Genomic DNA, 20317 nt, shown 5'->3' on the forward strand with positions numbered 1-20317 from the left:
GCCATACCCCCACCCACTGGAGAGAGCAAAGTCAACCCAGCTTTCTTCAAATCCCAAACTTAGTTTCGGCGCCAAGGACACCCAAGGTCTCAGACAACAGAGAGCTGTGTCCGGTCTTATACACACAACACAAGCCTTCTGAGTGGACAGTTCATTGTGGGGGTTTACAAACGTGAGCAATGCCATACATAGCCCTCTTTCACAGAGCAGCTCCATGCACAGCCCTCTCTCAGAGAGGACAAGAGCCATGAAGCTCTCTCACACAGACAAGAGCCACACAGCACTCTCTCAGAAAGACAGCCTGCAGCCCTCTCTCACAGAAATAGGAGCCATGAAACTCTCACACAGCGACAAGAGCCACACCACCCTCTCTCACAGAGACCAGAATCATGCAGCCCTCTCAGAGAGATAAGGGCCACTCAGCCCTCTCTCAAGAGACAGGAACACAAAGCCCTTTCTCACAGAGACAAGAGTCATGCAGCCCTCTCTCACAGAGGCAGGAACACGCAGCCCTCTCTCACAGAGACCAGAATCATGAAGCACTCTCTCACAGAGACTGGAATCATGCAGCCGTCTCTCACAGAGACAAGAATCACGCAGCCAGAGACTGGAATCACGCAACCCTCTCTCACAGAGAACAGGAGCCTTGAAGACCTCTCTTACAGAGACAAGAGCCTTGAAGCTCTCTCTCATGGCGACAAGAGACTCGCACCTTCTCTCACTTTCTCAAGGTGATCCTTGATGATTCCTGATGAGAATGATAGTCCACGGGGATGTTTGGACTACTTTTCCCACAGCACATGTGAATAGCTTCGAGGTAGTAAGAAGCTGGTTGAAACAGCTGAGCACTGCAGTTGAGCTGGTGCAATTTAGTGGTTAAGTGGAGACAAAGTCCCTTAGATCAGGCATGTCCTGCTATCTATTAGTTGTGTGGCCTTGGGCAAGTTCCTCAACCTCTTGCTGCCTCAGGCTTCTTAACTAAAAAGATTTAATAATAAATTTTTAGAATTGTATGAGCCTGAAATGCTATGCTTCAAATATAGCGCTTAACACTCAGTCTGATACATCATAGATGCTCAATACACATTAGTGGCTAAGCTGCATTTTTCGAGATACAACTTAGGAGTTGTTTGATACCATGACAAAGTGGATGATGGCAAGTCTCTTTAACTTCACTAAACTAAAATGACCAATAAAGTTCTTTTGAGAAATTTGCTGCATAGAGAGACCCAGCATGGCACGCAATGCCACAGATCCCATAAAGAACTATGGAGGGCTTCCCGGTTCCATTCATCATCCTGCTATCAACAGATAAGAAAGCCAAAGCACAGAGAGGATGATTGATCTGAGATCTGTTAGTGGAAAGCCAGAACTTGGTTTCCCTTCCCCTCATTGCCAGTCAGGATCTCCAGACCCTGTTGAGTGCCAACACTCCCTACAAATGAACACTCATAATAGAGAACCTGGTATACTCCCCTCTTTGGAGTGAGAAGCTGGAAAGACACAGTTCCTCCTTCAAGTCTTAAATCTTGAGGAAGGGAAAACACCACTTGCTTGGGTCTGATGATGTTTCTTCTGCCCCTTCCCATTTATGTAGATTGGACTCCGGACTACTACGAGTACTACTATGACTATGACAACCCAGAAGAGCAAACTAGCAGTTCTCCAACCTACAGTGAGAATCCAGACTGGTACTATGAGGAGGACGGTAGGCACCAAAACTCTCTTGAAAGTTCTTGTGGGATGGGGAAGTTCACCTTGGGGGGTGGGTGATTATATATGAATCTATGTGGGGGCTACTTTCCTTCTCCCCTGTGACCTGCACTATAAAATAGCTCTTGGAAAAATGACGCTTTCCTAGTTGGAGTCACAGACTAGGGGACTGGGTAAGGTCTTTAGGACCATCTCTCCCACCCTCACTGGCTTCTAACCCATGAAGCCATGGAGACCAAGGAAATAATTGACTCAGCCGAGCCCTGCAGTGAGTGAACACAACATTGGCAGGCCTCCTGACTGCGTGTAGAGGAGTCATATTCAAAACCAAACTCATAGCGGGGTTGTGGGTAGGTGCTAAGTATGAGGATGAGTCCGAGTCAGTCTTCAGCTCAGGCTGTGGCATCACCAGTCCGAATGGTCATCCTCCTCTGCCCCCAGGGCTGGGCTTTTCTTTCTCTTTTCACTCTTCATCTTTTCACTGTTGTGTGTGTAAGAGAGTATATATTTGAGTGTGTGTGGTGTGTATGCAAGTGTGTGTGTATGAGTGTGTGTGCATGTGTGTGGTATATGTAAGTATAAGTGTGTGGTGTGTGTGAGAATGGGGAGTATACGTGTGTGCACCTGAAGGTGACTGTATGTGGTGTATGATTATGTGTGAATATATGAGTGCATTGTATATGTGCGTGTGTACATGAGTGGTGTGTGTGAGTGCACATATGTTTGAGAGTGTGTGGTTTATGTGAGCATGAGTGTATTAATGCATGTGTGTATGAGTGTGTGACTATGTGTGGTGTGGGTATGCATGTATATTAATGAGTTTTGTGTGTGAGTGTGAATATTGTACATGTGATGTGTATAAGTGTGGTGTGAGTGGTTGAGTTATTAGTGTGTGCATGTGTGTGGTGTATGAGTGTGCCTATGTGTAGGTATGTGTGAGTGTGTATATGGGTGGGTGTGAGTGGGTGAGTATAAGTGAGTGTGCATGTTGTGTGTGAGTGGCGTTATGTGACTCTTTGTATGTGTGGGTGTAGATGTGTATGAGTGTGAGTTTGTGTGCATGTGTATGTGCTTGTGTAAGTGCATGTGGGTGTTTGTGTGCGTGGAGAGAGTATGAGTCTATGTGTGGACTCATCCCACGTACGCTTCTACTACTCCTGTTTTTGTTTTTGTGGCATCTCAACCCAAGAAATGTGATAGAAGGAAATGAGGAATAAGCCCAAGTCAAGCCACGTGAATCCACATGAAGAAGGAAGGAAAGGCAGGCAGCCACAGAACAAAAGCAGCATAACTGCATGCAGTGGCCTGGAAGGTAGGGCCAAGATACGGGGCATCAGGGGAACATCAGAAGGGACCATCAAAACAAGAGCCGGGCTGAGGGATCCTAGTTCCTGAACCAAAGAACAATGCGTGCGAACAGAAGGATAAAGAATTCCCCAAGGGAAGATCCATTCAGACAACCATGAAAAGCCAAAAGCACAGATGAAATATGACAAAATCTAACTGAACAAGGAGTTGAAGAAAGATGAAGGCCACTGGGTCACCTCCTCGCCGTCAACTCCTCTGTCACCCTCTCGCCTTTGGTCTTCTTTGCTGGTGTTCAGAAAGCTCGTGTTTCATTAGGGGTGGGTTTTCTTTCCACACTCCTGACCTCCACCCCTGAGCACGGGGAGTAAGGGATGCCTCCGGCATCAGAGACAGACCCCATGGCACTCCCAGCAAGACTGGGAGGATACACACGCTGAGGGTGCAGAGGGGGAGTTTCTCTTTGAGAAAGGCTCATGCTAAGCCATCCGGAGGGAGACAGCCACGAATCCTTGCCTGTTCTCACACTAACCCGACTCCTGCTCTGGTTGCATGAATGCACTTTTTCTTGCTCTTTAGAACCACGTTTGCCCCTGAGCCTGATCACTGACTCTGCAGCTACTCTCTTAGTCAGACCAGGACAAAATCTTGGGAGCCAGTGATAATTTTCTCCTGCTGCTCATGGCGAATGTTTGACTCAGGCTCATGTGTCTTAGATCCCTGCCTGTCCAATCCGTGTGAACACGGTGGCACGTGCGTCGTCAGTGGGGACACCTTCCAGTGCAACTGCCTGGCCCCTTTCTTTGGAAGCAGGTGTCGCAATGGTGAGTGCGTGTCCTCCAGATACACTCTCCCCTCTGAGGTGAATAGGAAGCAGTTCCTCTCCCAACTCAAAGGGGGTAAGCAAGGTCTCAGTGGTCCCATGGAAATGATTAAAACCACAGAGATGTGGGTCCTGATCCATGCCTAATGGGTTCCTCAGCACCAGTACTTTCTCCCTGAATCCTCTTGCTACACAGGCCTAGAAATCTATTCCACAGATGAGATTATTGAGGCTTCTAAGGGGTGCAGGGATAGAGCTGGACTCCAATCAAAAGGAATTTCAAATTAAGGGTTCCTGTTTATTGTTGTTTAAAGAGCTTAGGTGCAAGAGAATTTTTCTTCACAGCTAGGGCAGGGAAGATCTTAGAGTATGTGAAGCTCAACTCAGAGAGTATGAGGAACAAACAGAGCTAGTTTGGAGAAGACCAGAACATTGAGCCCTGCTGCCTAATACCTGCTCCACCCTGCTTTTTCATCCTTCCATTCTCACTGTGGAGATGTGGATAGAAGTCGTCTGCCTTTAGTGAGTTTTTGTGGACAGACAATGAGGCTGTGTGATAGAGAATCAGGAATAGAACTCCCAAAGACTAATTAACTCCTGGAGAGAACCTGGATCCAAATTTCACTTAGCAAACGTTTAACTGGGCTGGGAAAAGCAGTGACAATCTTAAACATAGTAATAATAAAGTAAAGGCCCTCCCGTTGATCATCAATTTGCTCAAGCAGGCCCAGTAACGTCTCCATTGGAGACTTTGTTGTTACTGTGTTTGGCATATCGAATACGTCACGGGGAACTTGCCAGGCTCTGCCGTGCGGGCGAGATACTCTCGGTAGCTTGCCAGGCTCTCCGAGAGGGGCGGAAGAATCGAACTCGGGTTGGCCATGTTGGTTGCGTGCAAGGCAAACGCCCTACCGCTGTGCTACCGCTCCAGCCCTAATCTTAATCTTAAACATCCTAATCTTAATCATACACTGTACTTAATCCTAATCTTAAACATACACTGTATTTTATAGTCAGTTCCTTTCCTCTGTACCCACTTCATGCATTACTTCAATTTTTGTTCCTATGCAAGTCCTTCAATAAATGTTTCAGGATCAATAGGGAGTATCAGAAATAAACATTAGATATGTGTTCATCCCTTTGCTTCTCTAAAGAATGATGAAACTATACACGGAGAGTGAAATAAGATGTAACATTGAGAAACTCTAGCTTCATCTCTGTTGGAGATTTAACAATCATTGCGTTTTTAATAAGGTGGAAAAACAAGGACAATATAAAAGGAATTCGGAAGAAAGTATGAGAAGACCTAGTATTGTGAAGAGGGGGAAGCAAGCTGAGGTTTCAGAACCACGGACAGCTCATGTCTTTCCAACTTGGTTTCGCAGCCCAGTTATTCAGTCAGAGTTTAAAATATCTTTTTAAGGCAGCTCAGATAGAGAAGGGAACACCAAGTAAAGGGTGTTGTGTGGATCCTCCCAGGATGGGAGATTCATGCTGAAAGTAGACTATAGATCAAAAATGATTGCCACTCAATGCCTCTTTTGCAAACCACAACACCCAAAAGGAGAGAGAGAGAACAAAAGGGAATGCCCTGCCACAGAGGCGGGATGGGATGTGGGGGGATGGTGGGGTGGGAGGGATACTGAAATCATTAGTGATGGAGAAATGGGCACTGGTGGAGGGATAGGTACTCGATCATTGTTTAACTGAAGCTGAAGCACAAAAACTTGTAATGTCCACAACTGTACCTCATGGTGTTTCACTAATAAAAAAAAATTTTTAAAGTACCTTTTAAGACTGGTCAGTGGTTGGAACTAACCGCAAGTGTGTGTGGGGCTGAGGGTAGGTAAGATAGAGAAGAGACTAGTAGGACAATAATAGCTGGGAATGATCACGCTGGACAAAATCTGAGGGTTAAAAGTAGGTAAGGGATATTCTTGATAACCTTTCAGTATCAATATTGAAAACCCCAATTACCAAAAGGAGAGAGAGACAGAGACAGAGGCAGATATATATATATATGTGTGTGTGTGTGTGTGTATATATATATATATATATATATATAGAGAGAGAGAGAGAGAGAGAGAGAGAGAAGAAAAGCATCTTCCAATGAGGAAGGAAGGAGGTAAGGTGTGGGGGCAATGAGAGGAAACCTGGGAACACTGGTGCTAGGAAACGTACACTGGTGGAGGGATGGGTGTTGGAATAGTGTATGAGTGAAATCCAATCATGAATAGCTTTGTAAGGGTCTATCTCACTGTGATTCAATTAAAAAGTTTAAAAATAAACAAATAATAAAATTTATAAAAAATTTTCTCTTGAAATTTCAAAAATTTCTTTGTTAATTTCCAAAAAGTAAATATTTGTCACCAAATATTAAAATCAAAATTCAAAAATATATTTGAAAATAAAATAAAATACTTTTTAAATGAGGTCATAAAATTTGCCTAGAAATGGATGAACATGGAGAGTGTCATGCTGAGTGAAATGAGTCAGAAGGAGAAGGACAGATATAGAATGATTGCACTCATTTTAGAGATATAAAAACAATAGTATGAAACTACTATCCAGGTAAAATGATCCAGGAGGACTGGTCAATTGTTGGAAATTACCACAAGGGTGTGTGGGGGCGTGAGGTGGAATAGCTAAGATAGAGGAGGGTCTAGTGTGACAACATTAGTAGGAAATGATCACTCTGGACAAGGACTGAGTGTTGGAAATAGGTAAAGGGATATAAATGATAATCTTTTAGCATCTGTATTGCAAACTATAATGCCTAAAATGAGAGAAACAAAGAGAAAGAGAGAAGAGAGATACCTATCATAGAGGCAGGCTGGAATGGGTGGGGGTGGGTTTGGAGGATGAGAGGGAAACTGGGGACATAGGTGCTGGGAAATTACACTGGTGGAGGGATGGATGTTGGGACATTGTATGACTGAAACCCAATCATGAACATCTTTGTAATGCTCTATCTCAAGGTGATTCAAAAAATATTAAAAAATCATAAGGCTAAATAAATAAATAAGTAATAAAATATCTTTTAAGTAAGATATGTTCTCCAAAACAATAGGCTATTTTGACTCTACTTTTCTATGGATATCCCACAGTACACAACAACTGCAATGACAACCCATGTGGTCGGGGTGAATGCCTGGTTACTCAGAGTCCTCCTTACTACCGCTGTGTCTGTAAATACCCTTACAGTGGTCCAGATTGCTCCAAAGGTAAGTGCCGAAGTCTCTGTCTGCACTAGGCTTTCTCTGTCATCTCACATTGGAGCATCTACACGCCTGCTTTGTGGAATTCCATCTAGCGTCTTTGTGTTATTGGCACTGGAGGCAGCACTTTTCTCTAGGGACTTTTTAGAATCATCATCCCTGAAGAGTTCAGTGGGATTACTGATCTATACCCCTGCCCATTCAAAAGAAATCATGGCAAAATTCACTTCCTCCAGGAAGTAGATCCTAATCTATTCCCAGAATGGACCCATAAATCTAATAAATCTAGATTTGATGAATGCTACAAGTCACACATTATCCTTAAAGATTCACATCCTCTATCCATTTCATTCTCCAAAGTATAGTGCAAGGAAGTTCTGTAAAGACTTATAAACCTAAAATTAGAGAGGTTAACTAAGATATTCACAGTCACAGAGCTATGGAATAGCAGAGCCTACTCGCAGCCTAACTCAGAGCAGCTCTCAAACTTCTGCTCACTCCATGCCTCCTGTTTCTCCTTCCTCCGTGACACATCTATGCATACACTTGTTTTTCCACAGCCCTCATCATATTACTTTATCCAGGTTTGCTTATACTAATGAAGTTTGTCTGTTCATTTAGTCATGTGTGACTGGATTTATCTTTCCTTTGTGGCTGTCCATCTTTTGTGAAAGACGGGACACCAGAAGTGTCCCCAACCCTCTCTGTGTAGCTGCAACTCCTGAAGAGCTTTTCGGACCCCACTTCCTGTGTTCACAGTGGTTCCTGTGTGCAGGCCAAATCCCTGCCAAAATGGTGGCACCTGCCTCAAGAATCGGCGGAGATCCAAGTTTACCTGTACCTGTTCCAGTCCATTCAAGGGGAAGTTCTGTGAAATAGGTGTGTGTCTCGGCCAACATGTCAGCAATAACTCAGAAGTCACAAATGAAGTCTCTGTGATTATTTCCTGTGTTAGATTTTGTTCCCAGAATGAAGCTCAAATAAAACTTCCCAAACTATTATTGCCAACATAAGGGCATGTGGGAACATCTGGAAGGTCGTAGGTCATCCAAGATACCTGGGCACCCCCTGGGCCTCCACTCCTACTCTGACCACCAATTCTTGTGTGGGCCCAATTGAAGAACCACGTTTTCACCCATCCCCACAGCCTCTGTATTTCATGTTTTGAGATTGAGGTCAATGTACAACTTCAACTCACTGTATTTACGGGATTTTGTGGTAAGATCTCAGTGTAACCAATAGTTATGCCCAATTATTTCACCTCTTGATACACTCACCAACAGTTGGAATAGTTGCTAGATGCTGCCAGTTCTCACATGCCCACCTGCTTTCTCCGAGGTCCTGATGACTGCTATGCGGAGGACGGCTACTCGTACCGAGGGAAAGTAAGCAGGACAGTCAACAAACACCCGTGTGTTCACTGGAACTCCCACCTCCTCTTACAGGAGAAATACAACATGTTTATGGAGAATGCTGAGGGCCATGGGATTGGGGAACACAATTTCTGCAGGTAAAATATACCTTCTTCCCCCTGCTGTATTAGCTGCTTGTCAGCATAAGAGTTCTCTTTTTGCCCCTTTCCCTGTTCCCACTTTTTTTTTTATCGGCCAGTTTAGAAATTTGGAGGTAGAGCACTAAAATTCACCCGTCTTCTTTCCACAAAGCATTTCCTCTATAGGATAGAGTCAGTTGTACTGCTATAACAAACATTCCCCAAATGATGGTGGCTTAGATACATCAAAATTGATCTTTTCATTAATCCTCTTTGTTTCCTGTGGGATGTCAGGTCACATCCAGGGACCCTATGCGTTGCTGGGAGACAAAGTGGCATTGACCTCATGCAATAAAAGTGCCTTATCTCCTAAACTCACTTCCCAGGTAGTGTCTACATGAGGTGTCTCCATGTAGAAGTGATGTGTAACCTCTGTGCAGACATTTTATTTGCTGTAGAATCTGACCCCACATGACTACAAGAGAGAACATAGAGAAGGATCTCCAAGAAAGGAGCACTGTCTCTGACACATGGATGTCAGGGTTTTCCCAGGAAAGAGGAAACTCTTCCTGCTGATGAGCTACCTTCCTCCCCTTCAGCTGCCTCCAGACCATTCCCTTAACTTCCTTTTATGGTTCCTTATCTAACTAAGGCTGAGGACACACATGATCTTCATGGAAGGAGAGGTGAGAGCTCCATGGCTTTCAACCAGTTCCATTAAGCCAGGTGATGTTCCTGGTATAAACTATAATCACTTCCCACATTGATTCATTCTGATCCTTCCCGCCATGGAGCTGTGTTCATGGCCAACCCCTGGATGGCCTTTCTCAGAGAATCCCCACACATGGGAATGGAGCACTGGGGGAGGACACTGACACTTACCATGTTTCTGTGCTGATGTCACTCTTATGACAAAGAAGGATCTTCATCAAGGACCTTGGGTCTTTTCCTAACAAAACCATTTGATAGACCCCAGGGCTCTGATGTAAGACTTGAGAACTACTTCCTGGTCATTGCGATTCTCCTCTGGAGGTTAAAGCTTTGCAAAAACCAGACCAATATAATCACCCATGTGAGGCAGAGTTTTCTAGCTGACTTGAGGTGTGAGCTGGGATGTGGCCCTAGGGAGCACAGAGACATGATACTCTCTTACCTAAAGGCTCTTTCAAAACTTGGTTTCACCAAGTCTTGACCCTGGGAGTTTTGTTTTCTTATTTTAGAAACCCTGATGGAGACCAGAAACCTTGGTGTTTCATCAAAGTTAACAATGCAAAGGTGAAGTGGGAGTACTGTGATATATCACCGTGCTCAGGTAAGACCACATTTCCGAGATGGCCCCAAATGTGTAAGTGGGGGTAGGGGTGGGGGTGAGCGGTAGAGGTGAAACAGAGTCACAGAATGATGATCCTTGTCCATCTCTTCCTTCCTGGTCTTCCCACCACATTTCTTTACCAGTCCCTGTTCATTCCCGTACCTTCTCACGACAGCATTGTATCCTTGGGCGCTTGCACTGAACCACTGGCCCACTTGAAAATTTTCAATGGGGGCTCTCAGACCTCCTGAGCACTGTTTGAAAGCCCTCATTCCAAAAAAAAAAGAAGCAAAAGAAACATCTGAGTTGTGAATTCTAGAGCCTTGCTTGACACCAACCCATGTCTCCTCTGCACCCCAGTGCAGGCTCCGCTCTGCGCACCCTCGAGGTGTCTGCCTTCCCGTCACACCTCTGACAGCTCCTTCCAGGGACTGGAGAGAGCCGACACATAGTGACATGGCTTTCTTGTGTCCCACAGACACTGTGGATGCCGAGGGGAGCCCCACAGGCTCCCTGACTTCTCTCCCGGGCTTTAACTCATGCGGGAAGACTGAGACAGCAGAGCGGAAACTCAAGAGAATCTACGGTGGCTTTAAGAGCACGGCGGGCAAGCACCCCTGGCAGGCGTCCCTGCAGACCTCACTGCCACTGTCCGAACCCATGCCGGAGGGCCACTTCTGCGGAGGGGCCCTAATCCATCCCTGCTGGGTACTCACCGCCGCCCACTGTGCCACCAAGTAGGTGCCCGCTGGCACAGGAAGCCTGGGAGGCGAGGTTTCAGATGTCCCCCTTCCCGTTGGAATAGCATCTCAGTGGTTCTGGCAGGAGAGGGATTCTGACAGACCCAGTAGCTCTACACACCACACAAACAGGCACTGTAGGTCTGGCCCAATCACTCCCTGTGATAGAACGATTAATTCCCAGCACTGCGTATGGACTCCTGAACCTCTTGAGAAGTGATCCCTGAGCACTGAGCCAGGAGTAAGCCCTAAACAGAGGCAGGAGTGTCCCCCAGAACCAAAGTGTTCTGCTGCCTCCCCAAGTCATTAGGGTTGGGGGCTTGCAGTCACCACCCAAGTCTTTGTCTCAGAGACCCCCACTTCCCTCAACACACATGCTGTGAAGGTGACCTCTTTCTTTGCATCCTCTAAGTACGTGATCAGAAAGGGTTTCAGAAGCCCAGGTTTGGGGCCTCCCCATGCCCCCATTTCTTCACTTAATTCCAGTAGAACTCTAGGAATTGTCCCTCAGAAAGGGCAGAGGGGAGCAGATGCCTAAAACAGTTGCTGCAGATGATAGGTGGATGTTCTTGGGCCAAACATGGGAGAATGAGAGGTCTGGGGTCTGAATGCCAGCCACTGTTCAGACAGCATTACACCAGGGACACCCTTTCCACCTCCCTTCCCTTCGGATCCCCAGGTCTGCACACTGGACAGCGTTTCAGGGGAGGATGCCCAGCAAGCACAAGACCTGGTCACATGCCGAGGTTCTCCCAGCACCCCAGGAGCAGAGCAGAGTCTAGCTCCAGTCCTGCATGTCCCAGAGGTCATTCCTGACCTTCACGCTTTCTCTTGCAGCTTGAAAGCCAGACATCTAAGAGTGGTGCTGGGAAAACAAGACCTGAAGAAGACGGAGTTCCACGAGCAGACCTTCGGGGTGGAGAAGATCTTCAAGTACAGCCACTACAACGAGAAGGATGACATTCCCCACAACGACATCGGCAAGTCTCCCCCAGGCGCTGCAGTGCATTTGTTTCTCTTGGTGGAAGGAGAGCTGAGTGAGGCTTTCTATCCCAAACCAGCCAAGGTTTTCTCAATCAAGCACCAACTCATACTTGCGTTGTAATATTGTTGGATGCTGGGGGACGAGAGCACTCGCAGTGCCAGGGACTCGGTAGGGAGCACCTATTGCCAGGGACCAAACCCAGGGCCTCCCACGTGCAAGGTGACTCCTGTCTCTGACCTATTATTATACCTCTGTCACCAGACCCCTGTCCCTCAGCTCTGACACCTTTATAACAGAGGGGACACCTATTCATTCATTTCTGCCTTTCTCTCCCATCTAGCTTTGCTCAAGCTAAAGCCTGTGGATGGGCACTGTGCCCTGGAATCCAAGTATGTGAAGACTGTGTGTTTGCCTGAGAGCTCCTTTCCCTCGGGGACAGAGTGCCACATCTCTGGCTGGGGTATCACAGAAACAGGTGCGTCTATCTATGCATTCTCCTGGGTGAGTGACAGCAACCATTGAAAACTATTATCCAAAGGGAGAGAGGCCACTCTCTCAGGTTCCAATTCAATCTTATCTCCTCCAAAGTCTTCCCTGAACTCCATAGCTGAGCCTGGTCCTACTCCTCATCCTTGGCCCTCAAGAACTGATCCTATGGAGCTGGAACAACAATACAGCACAGCAGAGAGGGCACTTGCCCTGCATGTGGCTGACCCGTGTTCGATCCCCAGCATCCCCTATGGTCCCCTGAGCACTGTCAGGAATAACTCCTGAGGGCAGAGCCAGGAGTAACCTCTGAACATCACCAGGTGTGACCCAAAACAGGAAAAGAAAAAATGGGTCATGTTTCCACGGAGATCTTCCTCCTTCCCTGGGTAGATGAAAAAGAAAATGAATTTTGGAGCCAGATAGATGCTCTAGATTCTTAGTTTTCATTTGCAAAGTCCATACTTCTCTGCTAAATTTGGGACTGTGATTGCAGGAGCACTAGAATGTGATAGAGATTGTCCTGAGTCATCTCCCCGGGTGAGGGTCAAGTCTCCCTTAATTTTGCTACCCCCCCCTCCTATAGTGTTTTGGTCAATCCTTGCACAAACAAGGTGTTTAATAATTCTTGGTTAAATCAAAACCTTATATGTGTTGCTAGGATTTGGTTTTCTCTTTAATAGTAACTAATACTCTTAGTTAGAATGGAATAGTACTATTCTCAGGGTGCTAAAAATAGTATCTTCTGACACAATGAATTCAGAAAAGCATTTCATCCCTTTCCCACACACTCCAAAACTACATCCATAATCATGGAAAACCCAAATCATGTTAAGCAGGCCTGTAATCTAAAAGAAAGTGCAGTATACTATGCAAATTTTGTTAGAACGTTTTGGGGAATAATATTTGTGATTATTTGTAAATTTTGTTGTTGTTGTTGCTTATGCAGTTCTGGGCATTGAACCCAGGCAGGTCTCACGCAGGCAAGAAGTGCTTTACCACATGCTTTTTCTCAGGCCCAGGAAAGAAGATTTTATAGCTTCTTGGGTTTAAGGTAATCCCTCCACCAGATAACATTTTTTGTTGTAGTTCTATAAATATCCCAGCCTCAGACTGGCTGGACCTGGTTGATTGAACAGAACAGGAAAGTCCGCCCCTGGAAGCAGGTGAAGGACATGTTGAGACTTCTCATCCCTCACTTAAAGCCTGCTCCATGCCAGCCATCAGCATGGCCCAGGAAATAAACAAAGATTTAGGACACCCTCACGGCCATCCAGGACTCAAGGGTCTGGGCTGGAAGATAGAAGAAACGGTCCTGGCCTTTGGGACAGACCCAGCCTAGATATGCAGGCAAGGCCAGGCCTGAAAGCCAAGGACCCTCAGCCCAGGAAGACAAGGAAAATTCCTTCTTAGCACTGCTGACTTCTGAGTGAGTGGGCATCCTGGGCAACCAGAGCGACTTCCTTTCTCTACCCCTCTGCCCCACCCAGGACGTGGGTCCCGTCAGCTCCTAGATGCCAAAGTGAAGCTGATCGGAAACACGGCGTGCAACGCCCGCCGACTCTACAACCAGCAGGTTGATGACAGCATGATCTGTGCAGGAAACCTGCAGAAGCCTGGCACGGACACCTGCCAGGTGAGAAGCCAAACATCCGTAGGGAGGCAGAGGGTGGCAGGAAACTCAGCTCCTCAGCTGTCCGGGGTGGGGGAGGGGTCCCAGCTTCCCCCACCTGGGATCAGGTAGCATCTCAGTGGCCCTAAAGCTAAGGCCCAGCAGACATACCTGCCCCAACAGAGGTGAGACCAACCACTCCATCCAGGGGCGCAGTATTGGACTATGGAGTCTAACCAGTTTCTCGTGCCACTCGTGGGAGAAGCCTTTGCCTCAGACAGGTGCTAGCTTCATCCACAGAACGTTAGTCTTAAATGTCAACACCAGGGACTGTGCTTCTGTGTTACATGTGAGACTGGTGCTTTGGCTTTGGGACCGAGCAGTGTGTGAACAGAGTGAAATGTTCAGAAGACTCAGGGCTGGAAGAGAAGGATGAGAGCCCAGAGGATTCACATGAAGGGGATGAGAGCCCAAAGGATTCACAGGAAGAGAAGGATGAGAACTCAGAGAATTCACAGGAAGAGGATGAGAGCCCAGAGGATTCAAAGTAGCATTAAGTACTTTGTGTGTGTGTGTATGTGTGTGTGTGTGTGTGTGTGTGTGTCAGAGAGAGAGAGAAAGAGAGGGGGAGAGAGAGAGAGAGAAAGAGAGGGGGAGAGAGAGAGAGAGAAAGAGAAAGAGAGAGAGAGAGAAAGAGAGAGAGAGAGAATCAAACTACAGGAAACAGGTTGGGAATGAGGAACTCTTGGAGGCCCTTCTTTGTTCACAGGAAACTTAGGGCCCACCTGCCATTTCTCCTAGTCTGGGACTTTGGGTCTGGGGGCTGTGCTTCCTCAGAGGTTTAGAACCTGGCAAGTCCCAAACTGATTAATTCTTCTACTCAATATCACTCATCAACCCCTCCCCAAACTCTACCCACTTCCTGCTGCACTAGGGGCTACTACTGGCCCTGGGTCTGTGCAGTGCTCTTACCAGGGCAGCGTCGTCTGCTTTGGAAACACGGGCCTAGACCCCGTTGCCTCTGGGCCCTATTTTCCACACTACTGCCCTGGAGACCCTGGAAAAGCCCCCATGGAAGGTACTGCCCGCCCCCTGCCCAGGCACTGTGGAAACAGAGACTCCCAAGGACACACAGGAATGAGTCTAGAGGACCAGAATGAGGCAACAGGGTTATCCCATGGAAGCAGGGTAAGGAGTCAGGGTCACACGTGGGACCAGGACCAAGTGTCAGGGTAAGCCCATGGGACCAGGTGAGGCTCAGGGGGAGTCAGAAGACCAGGGGGAGGCATCAGGGGAGCCACGGGACCAAGGTGAGGAGTCAGCATGGGCATGGCTCATCGCCCACCAGAGGCTCCTCCCCCAAGCCCCCACAGGCTCTCTCCAGCAAGAACGGAGTGTCCTGTCAGGCATAGAAGAGCCGTGTCAGCATTTAGCAGAGCTGCTGGCATTGCCAGCCCTCCCACCTGCGGTTCTTCCTGGCGCCTGACCCCTAGGACTGAATGTCCACGTCTTCTCCCTTCAGGGGGACTCTGGGGGCCCTCTGACCTGCGAGAAGGATGGCACCTACTACGTCAGTGGGATCGTGAGCTGGGGCATGGACTGCGGGACGAAGCCAGGCGTCTACACCCAAGTGACCAAGTTCCTCAACTGGATCAAAGCCACCATTCACCAGGAGAGCTGCTGAGGTGCCCTGCGGAGCCCAGAGCCCACCCCACCCTCCTCAGCCCTCGGGGTGGTGAGACGAGGCAGGGGGCCCTGTGGCAGGCAACAGTGCTCTAAGCAGAGACTCCTGCTCCCAGCCTGAGGGGTGAACGCGGGTTTCGGCTGCCTGTCACCAGTCATCGCCCTCCTACCGGACTCCTCCAGGAAATTCCAGAACCGTCGGAATTCGACTGTGAATGCTTCCTACCCAACACCTGCACCTTCTAGAAAACCAGCACCCCCGACCCCTCCACCTGGGATGTGTGCAAATACAGGACTTGAAGACAGCCAGCCTCAGTGGCGATCACCTTTGCCATCTTTATTCCTCATCCCGGATACTCGGAACCTGCACACCGCCCCCCAGCCACACCCCCACCTCCAGGAAGCAAACAGAGGAACCCCCCAAGGCGACGTTCGCTTTCAGGGCTGCGTTTTCCAGTAGCAGGAGGAGCTGGCGGACGGACAGGCGCGCTGCTTTTGACAGCTCGGCCCGACTGAAGCCATCTCAGCACGGCTCCGGCGCGCAAATCCAGCTTCAATCCCAAGAATCCGGGGTGTTCGCGGCTCACTCACAACACCAGAGCCTTCCTCCTTTTGACATGTAGGATTTCAGCGGCATCCGGGTTCACATCCCCCCTCTGATTATCTCCAGTCTCTGTAGCCTCTGGCCCCCCCTGCAGAAATCAAACAGCTGCCTGAGTTCAAATGAGCGATCCCATCCCCAGCCCTGCTCCCATAAGAAGAAGCTGTCTCAGATGCCCGGGGGAACATTTAAAATGCCTCCCTCCAACCCCTGGCCTCTCCCCTCCCTCCCCTCCCCGGGAAGAAGGACCCTCAAGGCCGGGAGAAGGCTGCCTGTGCTCATTTAGCCCATAGCGTCTTTCTTCTGAACAAAGCGGGGTTCAGAAACGGAGCGTGGTAGACGCAAGTCCCTGAGCCTTTCTGCCAATGTAACGAGCACGCAGTCGGCCCAGCCCAGGCCGCCGTGGCCCGGGATTGATGTCGCCCCAGTCGGTGTGTCTCCGCAGAACTAATGGCTGTGACTTCAGAGCAAACCCTGCAGGAAGTTTAACCCACGGGTCAGCTGCCTGGCCATCCCAGACCCTGGAAATTAGGCGCCTCGCTTCTGTGGCATCTCACACATCTTGAGAGCCTGCTGGCCTCTGACCGAAAAATAAAGTTTGAAAAGAAACAAGGAGTTTGCCTTCTCTAGAGTCCCGGCCAGCAGGTGGGGGCACAACCTGGCTACTTACAGCTGCACCCCGCAGGGCCAGGCCCCTGGCATGGGCCAGTTCTGCGGCACGCCGAGCCATCTCCACTTTGTAGGAGCCAGGAGGGGTCCAGCCAATACCACGGGTCAGGTTCAAGTCCGATTTGTACTTGACCTGGAGAGAAGAGGGAGGCAAGAGAAGACTGTTAGCAAGGCACAGGGTGGCGAAGACTCAAAAGGCGGCTGGAGGTGGGTACAGCTAGAATACGGGGTGTCACTGGGGAGTCTGGAGATAGTCAGCATCTTACTGTCCTTCCTGCCTTCAACCAAGTGATGACCACTGGCATGGGGTGCAGGGTGGGGAGACCCAATTCAAGTTCTGAGAGTCCTCCGCCTTCCGTGGCTCTGTGCTCTGAGGGGAGACTCCACCTCTGGGTTTTAGCCTCATCTGAGACAAAGCACAAGGCTTAAGGGACTGCTACCAGCCCCCGGAGACAGGCTCGCGGGACAGTCCACAGCTGGGCTCTCCCTTTATATCAGATGAAGTTCCCTTCTCTCACCTGTGACTGTCTGCTACTAATGGTGACTTCCCTAGGCCCCCGGACGCACCCCACATCTCAGTTCCTCTTCTGGGGAGGGAGACTGCATGGTGGTTGTGAGGGGGTGCATGGTGCAGGTCTGCGCAGAGATGGCTCTCAGGCAGGACTCCAGGGTTCACAGGAGGCCTGGGTTCTGCCTATCCCCTGCTCAGATCCAGAGGGAAAGGCCGCTGGGAAGGCCTGCTTACATCACTCTGCAGCTGGTGCGCCTTCTGGGCATGCTTCAGGCCTAGCTCTTCCGGGTCACAGGTGGGCTGGGGCAGGGGCTGCCTGTAGTGGACATCGCTGGCCAACTGCTGACTCCTCTTGGCTTGGAGGAAGCCAGGCTGGTTGGGGTGGCTGTGGAAGTGGGACCGACTCTTGGCAAAGTCTTTCTTGTACTCATTGTCACTCTGGAGTTTGCCGACACTGAGGAAATGCATCGTCCTTGGGTCATCTTGGACACTGCGGTACCCGATCTGTAGGCCCCGCTCTCTTTGGAAGGCCTCTTTGTAGCGGAACTGTGGGTCAAAGGAGCAGAAAGGGTGATGAAGGGGGACACAGGGGATCTCCCCTCTGGGGTTGGTCCTGAGGAAGCTCAGCAGGACATTCAACAGTTGAACAGACACAATTTTGGACTCGAGCTGACCCAAACTCTGAAGTCTGCTCTCTTCTTGCCCTGTGGCCTGGAGCCACTCAGTCTCATTAAGCCTCAGTTTCTCCATCTGATACAATGAAAGAATAAACCTACAGCCCAGGGACCATGAGCATATTCGGTGGGAGGTGAAACTCAAGAGGGGAGCATTGGTATCAGGATGTCTCCAGAGACCCTCATACACTGCTATACATGGGACAATGTTCCCTATAAAAAAAGATCCTGAAACAAGCTTGCCAGTCCCTCCACCACAGGGGTCAAACAGCTATACCAAAATAGGAAGGAGAGCCAGAGACATGATCTCCTCACCAAACACACGCCTCGTGTGATAACCAGCCAGGAAGGAGCTAACCAAAAGGAATCTTTTTACTGAGAAATGAGGGTTCTCCACCCACAGCAGGCATCCAGCTTTGAGGACCTGTACTCAAGAGACAGGCCTCTCAAACTTCTAACTTTTAGGGCTGGAAAGAGATAATTTAAGGGGTAAGCATATACTTTGCATGCAAGAGGTGCCAGATCAATCCCCAATATCACATGGTTCCCCAAGGAACCAGGGGGAGGAACCTCTGAGTATAGAGCTGTGGGTAGCCCCCCCTCAAAACTGAGCTTTGAAAACTAATGGGGATTGAGATCAGGAGACACAAGAGTGTGGAAGATTCCCCCCTTAATTAGCAAGTCTGTAAACCTCCTTACCCAGGATACAAGGAGGGCAATAGCAAAGCATCCATGTCATCAGGAAGCTAACTCTGAGCTAATCTTCAAGCACCTTCCAGAGGCAAGGGTCTGTGGAAATTCTTTGCAGGGACAGACAGAAGGTCTATCATTTTGCACCTGCCCCTAGCTTTGCTGCAGCTCACCAGTGCCTCCCAGAACAGAGACTCAACTCCTTCTTCTGGAACCTGGTCATTGCCATTTTCACCATTGGACCATGTCTATATTATGGAGTCTAGAGGCTAGTCAATTGGGTTTATAACTGCAGTCCCACAGCACGATACTATTGGTGTTCTATTTGGGGGCGATGGGTTGTTGGGGGGAAGGGAGGCCTGAAGACTCAGCCTGAGTGATGGAGGCCGCACACTGGCTCATCAAGAGGAGATTATTTCACTCACCTCTGTGTCTTCTGGTTTTATTTTTCAGGGCTGGGTTTTATTAAGTTGGAATTGCTGTTATTGGCATACATTAAAAACATATGACTGAGGACTCAGCCTCCAATCAGTCAGAAATGATGTGCAGAGAGAGACTACCCTTGAGTTATCACTATTGATAATCTGGAAATAGCCTCAAAGGCAGAAATCTATCAAGGTTAGACAAGGAGTCCTTGGGACTTGAGTGATAGTAAGTGGGTGGGGCATTTGCCTCGCATGTGCCTGACCCAGGTTCAATCCCCAGCATATTGTCCTGTGAGCACTGCTGGTAGTTAATACCTGGGTGCAGAGATAGGAGGAACCCCTGAGCATTGCCAGTGTGGCTTCAAAGCACTAAAAATTCAAAATAAACCAGAAGACCTAGACAACCTCAAAAGTTCAAGAGACAACTACAAAATAGGACAAAGTAGGACAAAGTAGGATGATAAGTCTAGTACCTACACAGGTGTTGGCCATTCTTTCAAGATTGGGAGAGGTAGTTATTTTGCTTCTGAGAGATGTTTTGCTCAAAGATGTAAGTAAAATGAAGACACAAATGAATGTGTGACAAATAGAAGAACAATATAAAGCCTCAGGAAAAGATCATAATGAAACTTAAATAATCTATCAGATAAAGAAGTCAAAGGAACAATCATAAAGATTCCTTCTTTTGGTGGGGTGTTTCACACTCAGCAATGCTCAGGGGTTACCCCTGGCTCTGCACTCCGGAAATACTCCTGGCAGGGCACAGGGGACTGTATAGGAAGCCGGGGATTGAACCCTAGTTAGCAGGACACAAGTCGAACACCTTACCTGCTGTACTATCACTCCAGCCCCAGTCAAAATGATTCTTAACAAACTCAGAATAATGGGTAAGGATAGTGAGAATTTCAACAGAGACAGAAAATAAAAGCAAGCAATACAAATACTGAACTGAAGAATACAATAAAGGGATCTTCTAGCATAACTTATGGAGAAGAATAAGTGAGCCTGAAGACAGTGCAGAGGTGCTCATCTAAACAAAAAATAATAATTTTAAAAATAAAGAGAGGGGCTGAAGCGATAGCACAGCGGGTACGGTGTTTGCCTTGCATGCAGCCCAACTGGGTTCAATTCCCAGCATCCCCTATGGTCCCCCGGGCACTGCCAGGAGTAATTCCTGAGTGCAGAGCCAAAAGTAACCCCTGTGCATTGCCGGGTGTGACCCAAAAAGCAAAAATAAATAAATAAAAATAAAGAGAGCTTAACGGTTATATGGGAGAACATCAAGTAAAATAATATTTGCATTACAGGGGGTTGGAAAACTTTAAGAAATAAGATTGAATACTTTCCCAATATGGGGAAATAAACAACTACTCAGAAA

At 48.2% G+C, this 20317-nt stretch overlaps 2 protein-coding genes across 4 annotated transcripts in view; one reads left to right on the plus strand and one right to left on the minus strand.

Annotated features, from left to right (window-relative positions):
* HABP2 (hyaluronan binding protein 2) overlaps window positions 1–15926 on the plus strand; it is a 33721-nt gene extending 17795 nt beyond the window's left edge. The window contains exons 3-13 of the mRNA XM_056120659.1: window positions 1598–1708; window positions 3735–3842; window positions 6949–7065; window positions 7819–7938; window positions 8398–8569; window positions 9772–9863; window positions 10342–10600; window positions 11441–11583; window positions 11929–12063; window positions 13565–13710; window positions 15209–15926. Of these exons, the coding sequence (XP_055976634.1) occupies window positions 1598–1708; window positions 3735–3842; window positions 6949–7065; window positions 7819–7938; window positions 8398–8569; window positions 9772–9863; window positions 10342–10600; window positions 11441–11583; window positions 11929–12063; window positions 13565–13710; window positions 15209–15370 (1565 nt within the window). The 3' untranslated portion in view covers window positions 15371–15926. The remainder of the gene's footprint in view (window positions 1–1597; window positions 1709–3734; window positions 3843–6948; window positions 7066–7818; window positions 7939–8397; window positions 8570–9771; window positions 9864–10341; window positions 10601–11440; window positions 11584–11928; window positions 12064–13564; window positions 13711–15208) is intronic.
* Window positions 15692–20317, minus strand: part of NRAP (nebulin related anchoring protein) — a 77677-nt gene continuing 73051 nt past the window's right edge. For all 3 annotated transcript variants that reach the window (XM_056120658.1, XM_056120657.1, XM_056120656.1), the window contains 3 exons: window positions 17385–17696; window positions 16641–16772; window positions 15692–16061 (listed from right to left, as the gene is read on the minus strand). In XM_056120658.1, the coding sequence (XP_055976633.1) occupies window positions 15957–16061; window positions 16641–16772; window positions 17385–17696 (549 nt within the window). In that variant the 3' untranslated portion in view covers window positions 15692–15956. The remainder of the gene's footprint in view (window positions 16062–16640; window positions 16773–17384; window positions 17697–20317) is intronic.

This window comes from Sorex fumeus, unplaced genomic scaffold, assembly GCF_029834395.1.
Source record: "Sorex fumeus unplaced genomic scaffold, SorFum_2.1 ptg000043l, whole genome shotgun sequence".
In the NCBI taxonomy this organism is placed as follows: domain Eukaryota; kingdom Metazoa; phylum Chordata; class Mammalia; order Eulipotyphla; family Soricidae; genus Sorex; species Sorex fumeus.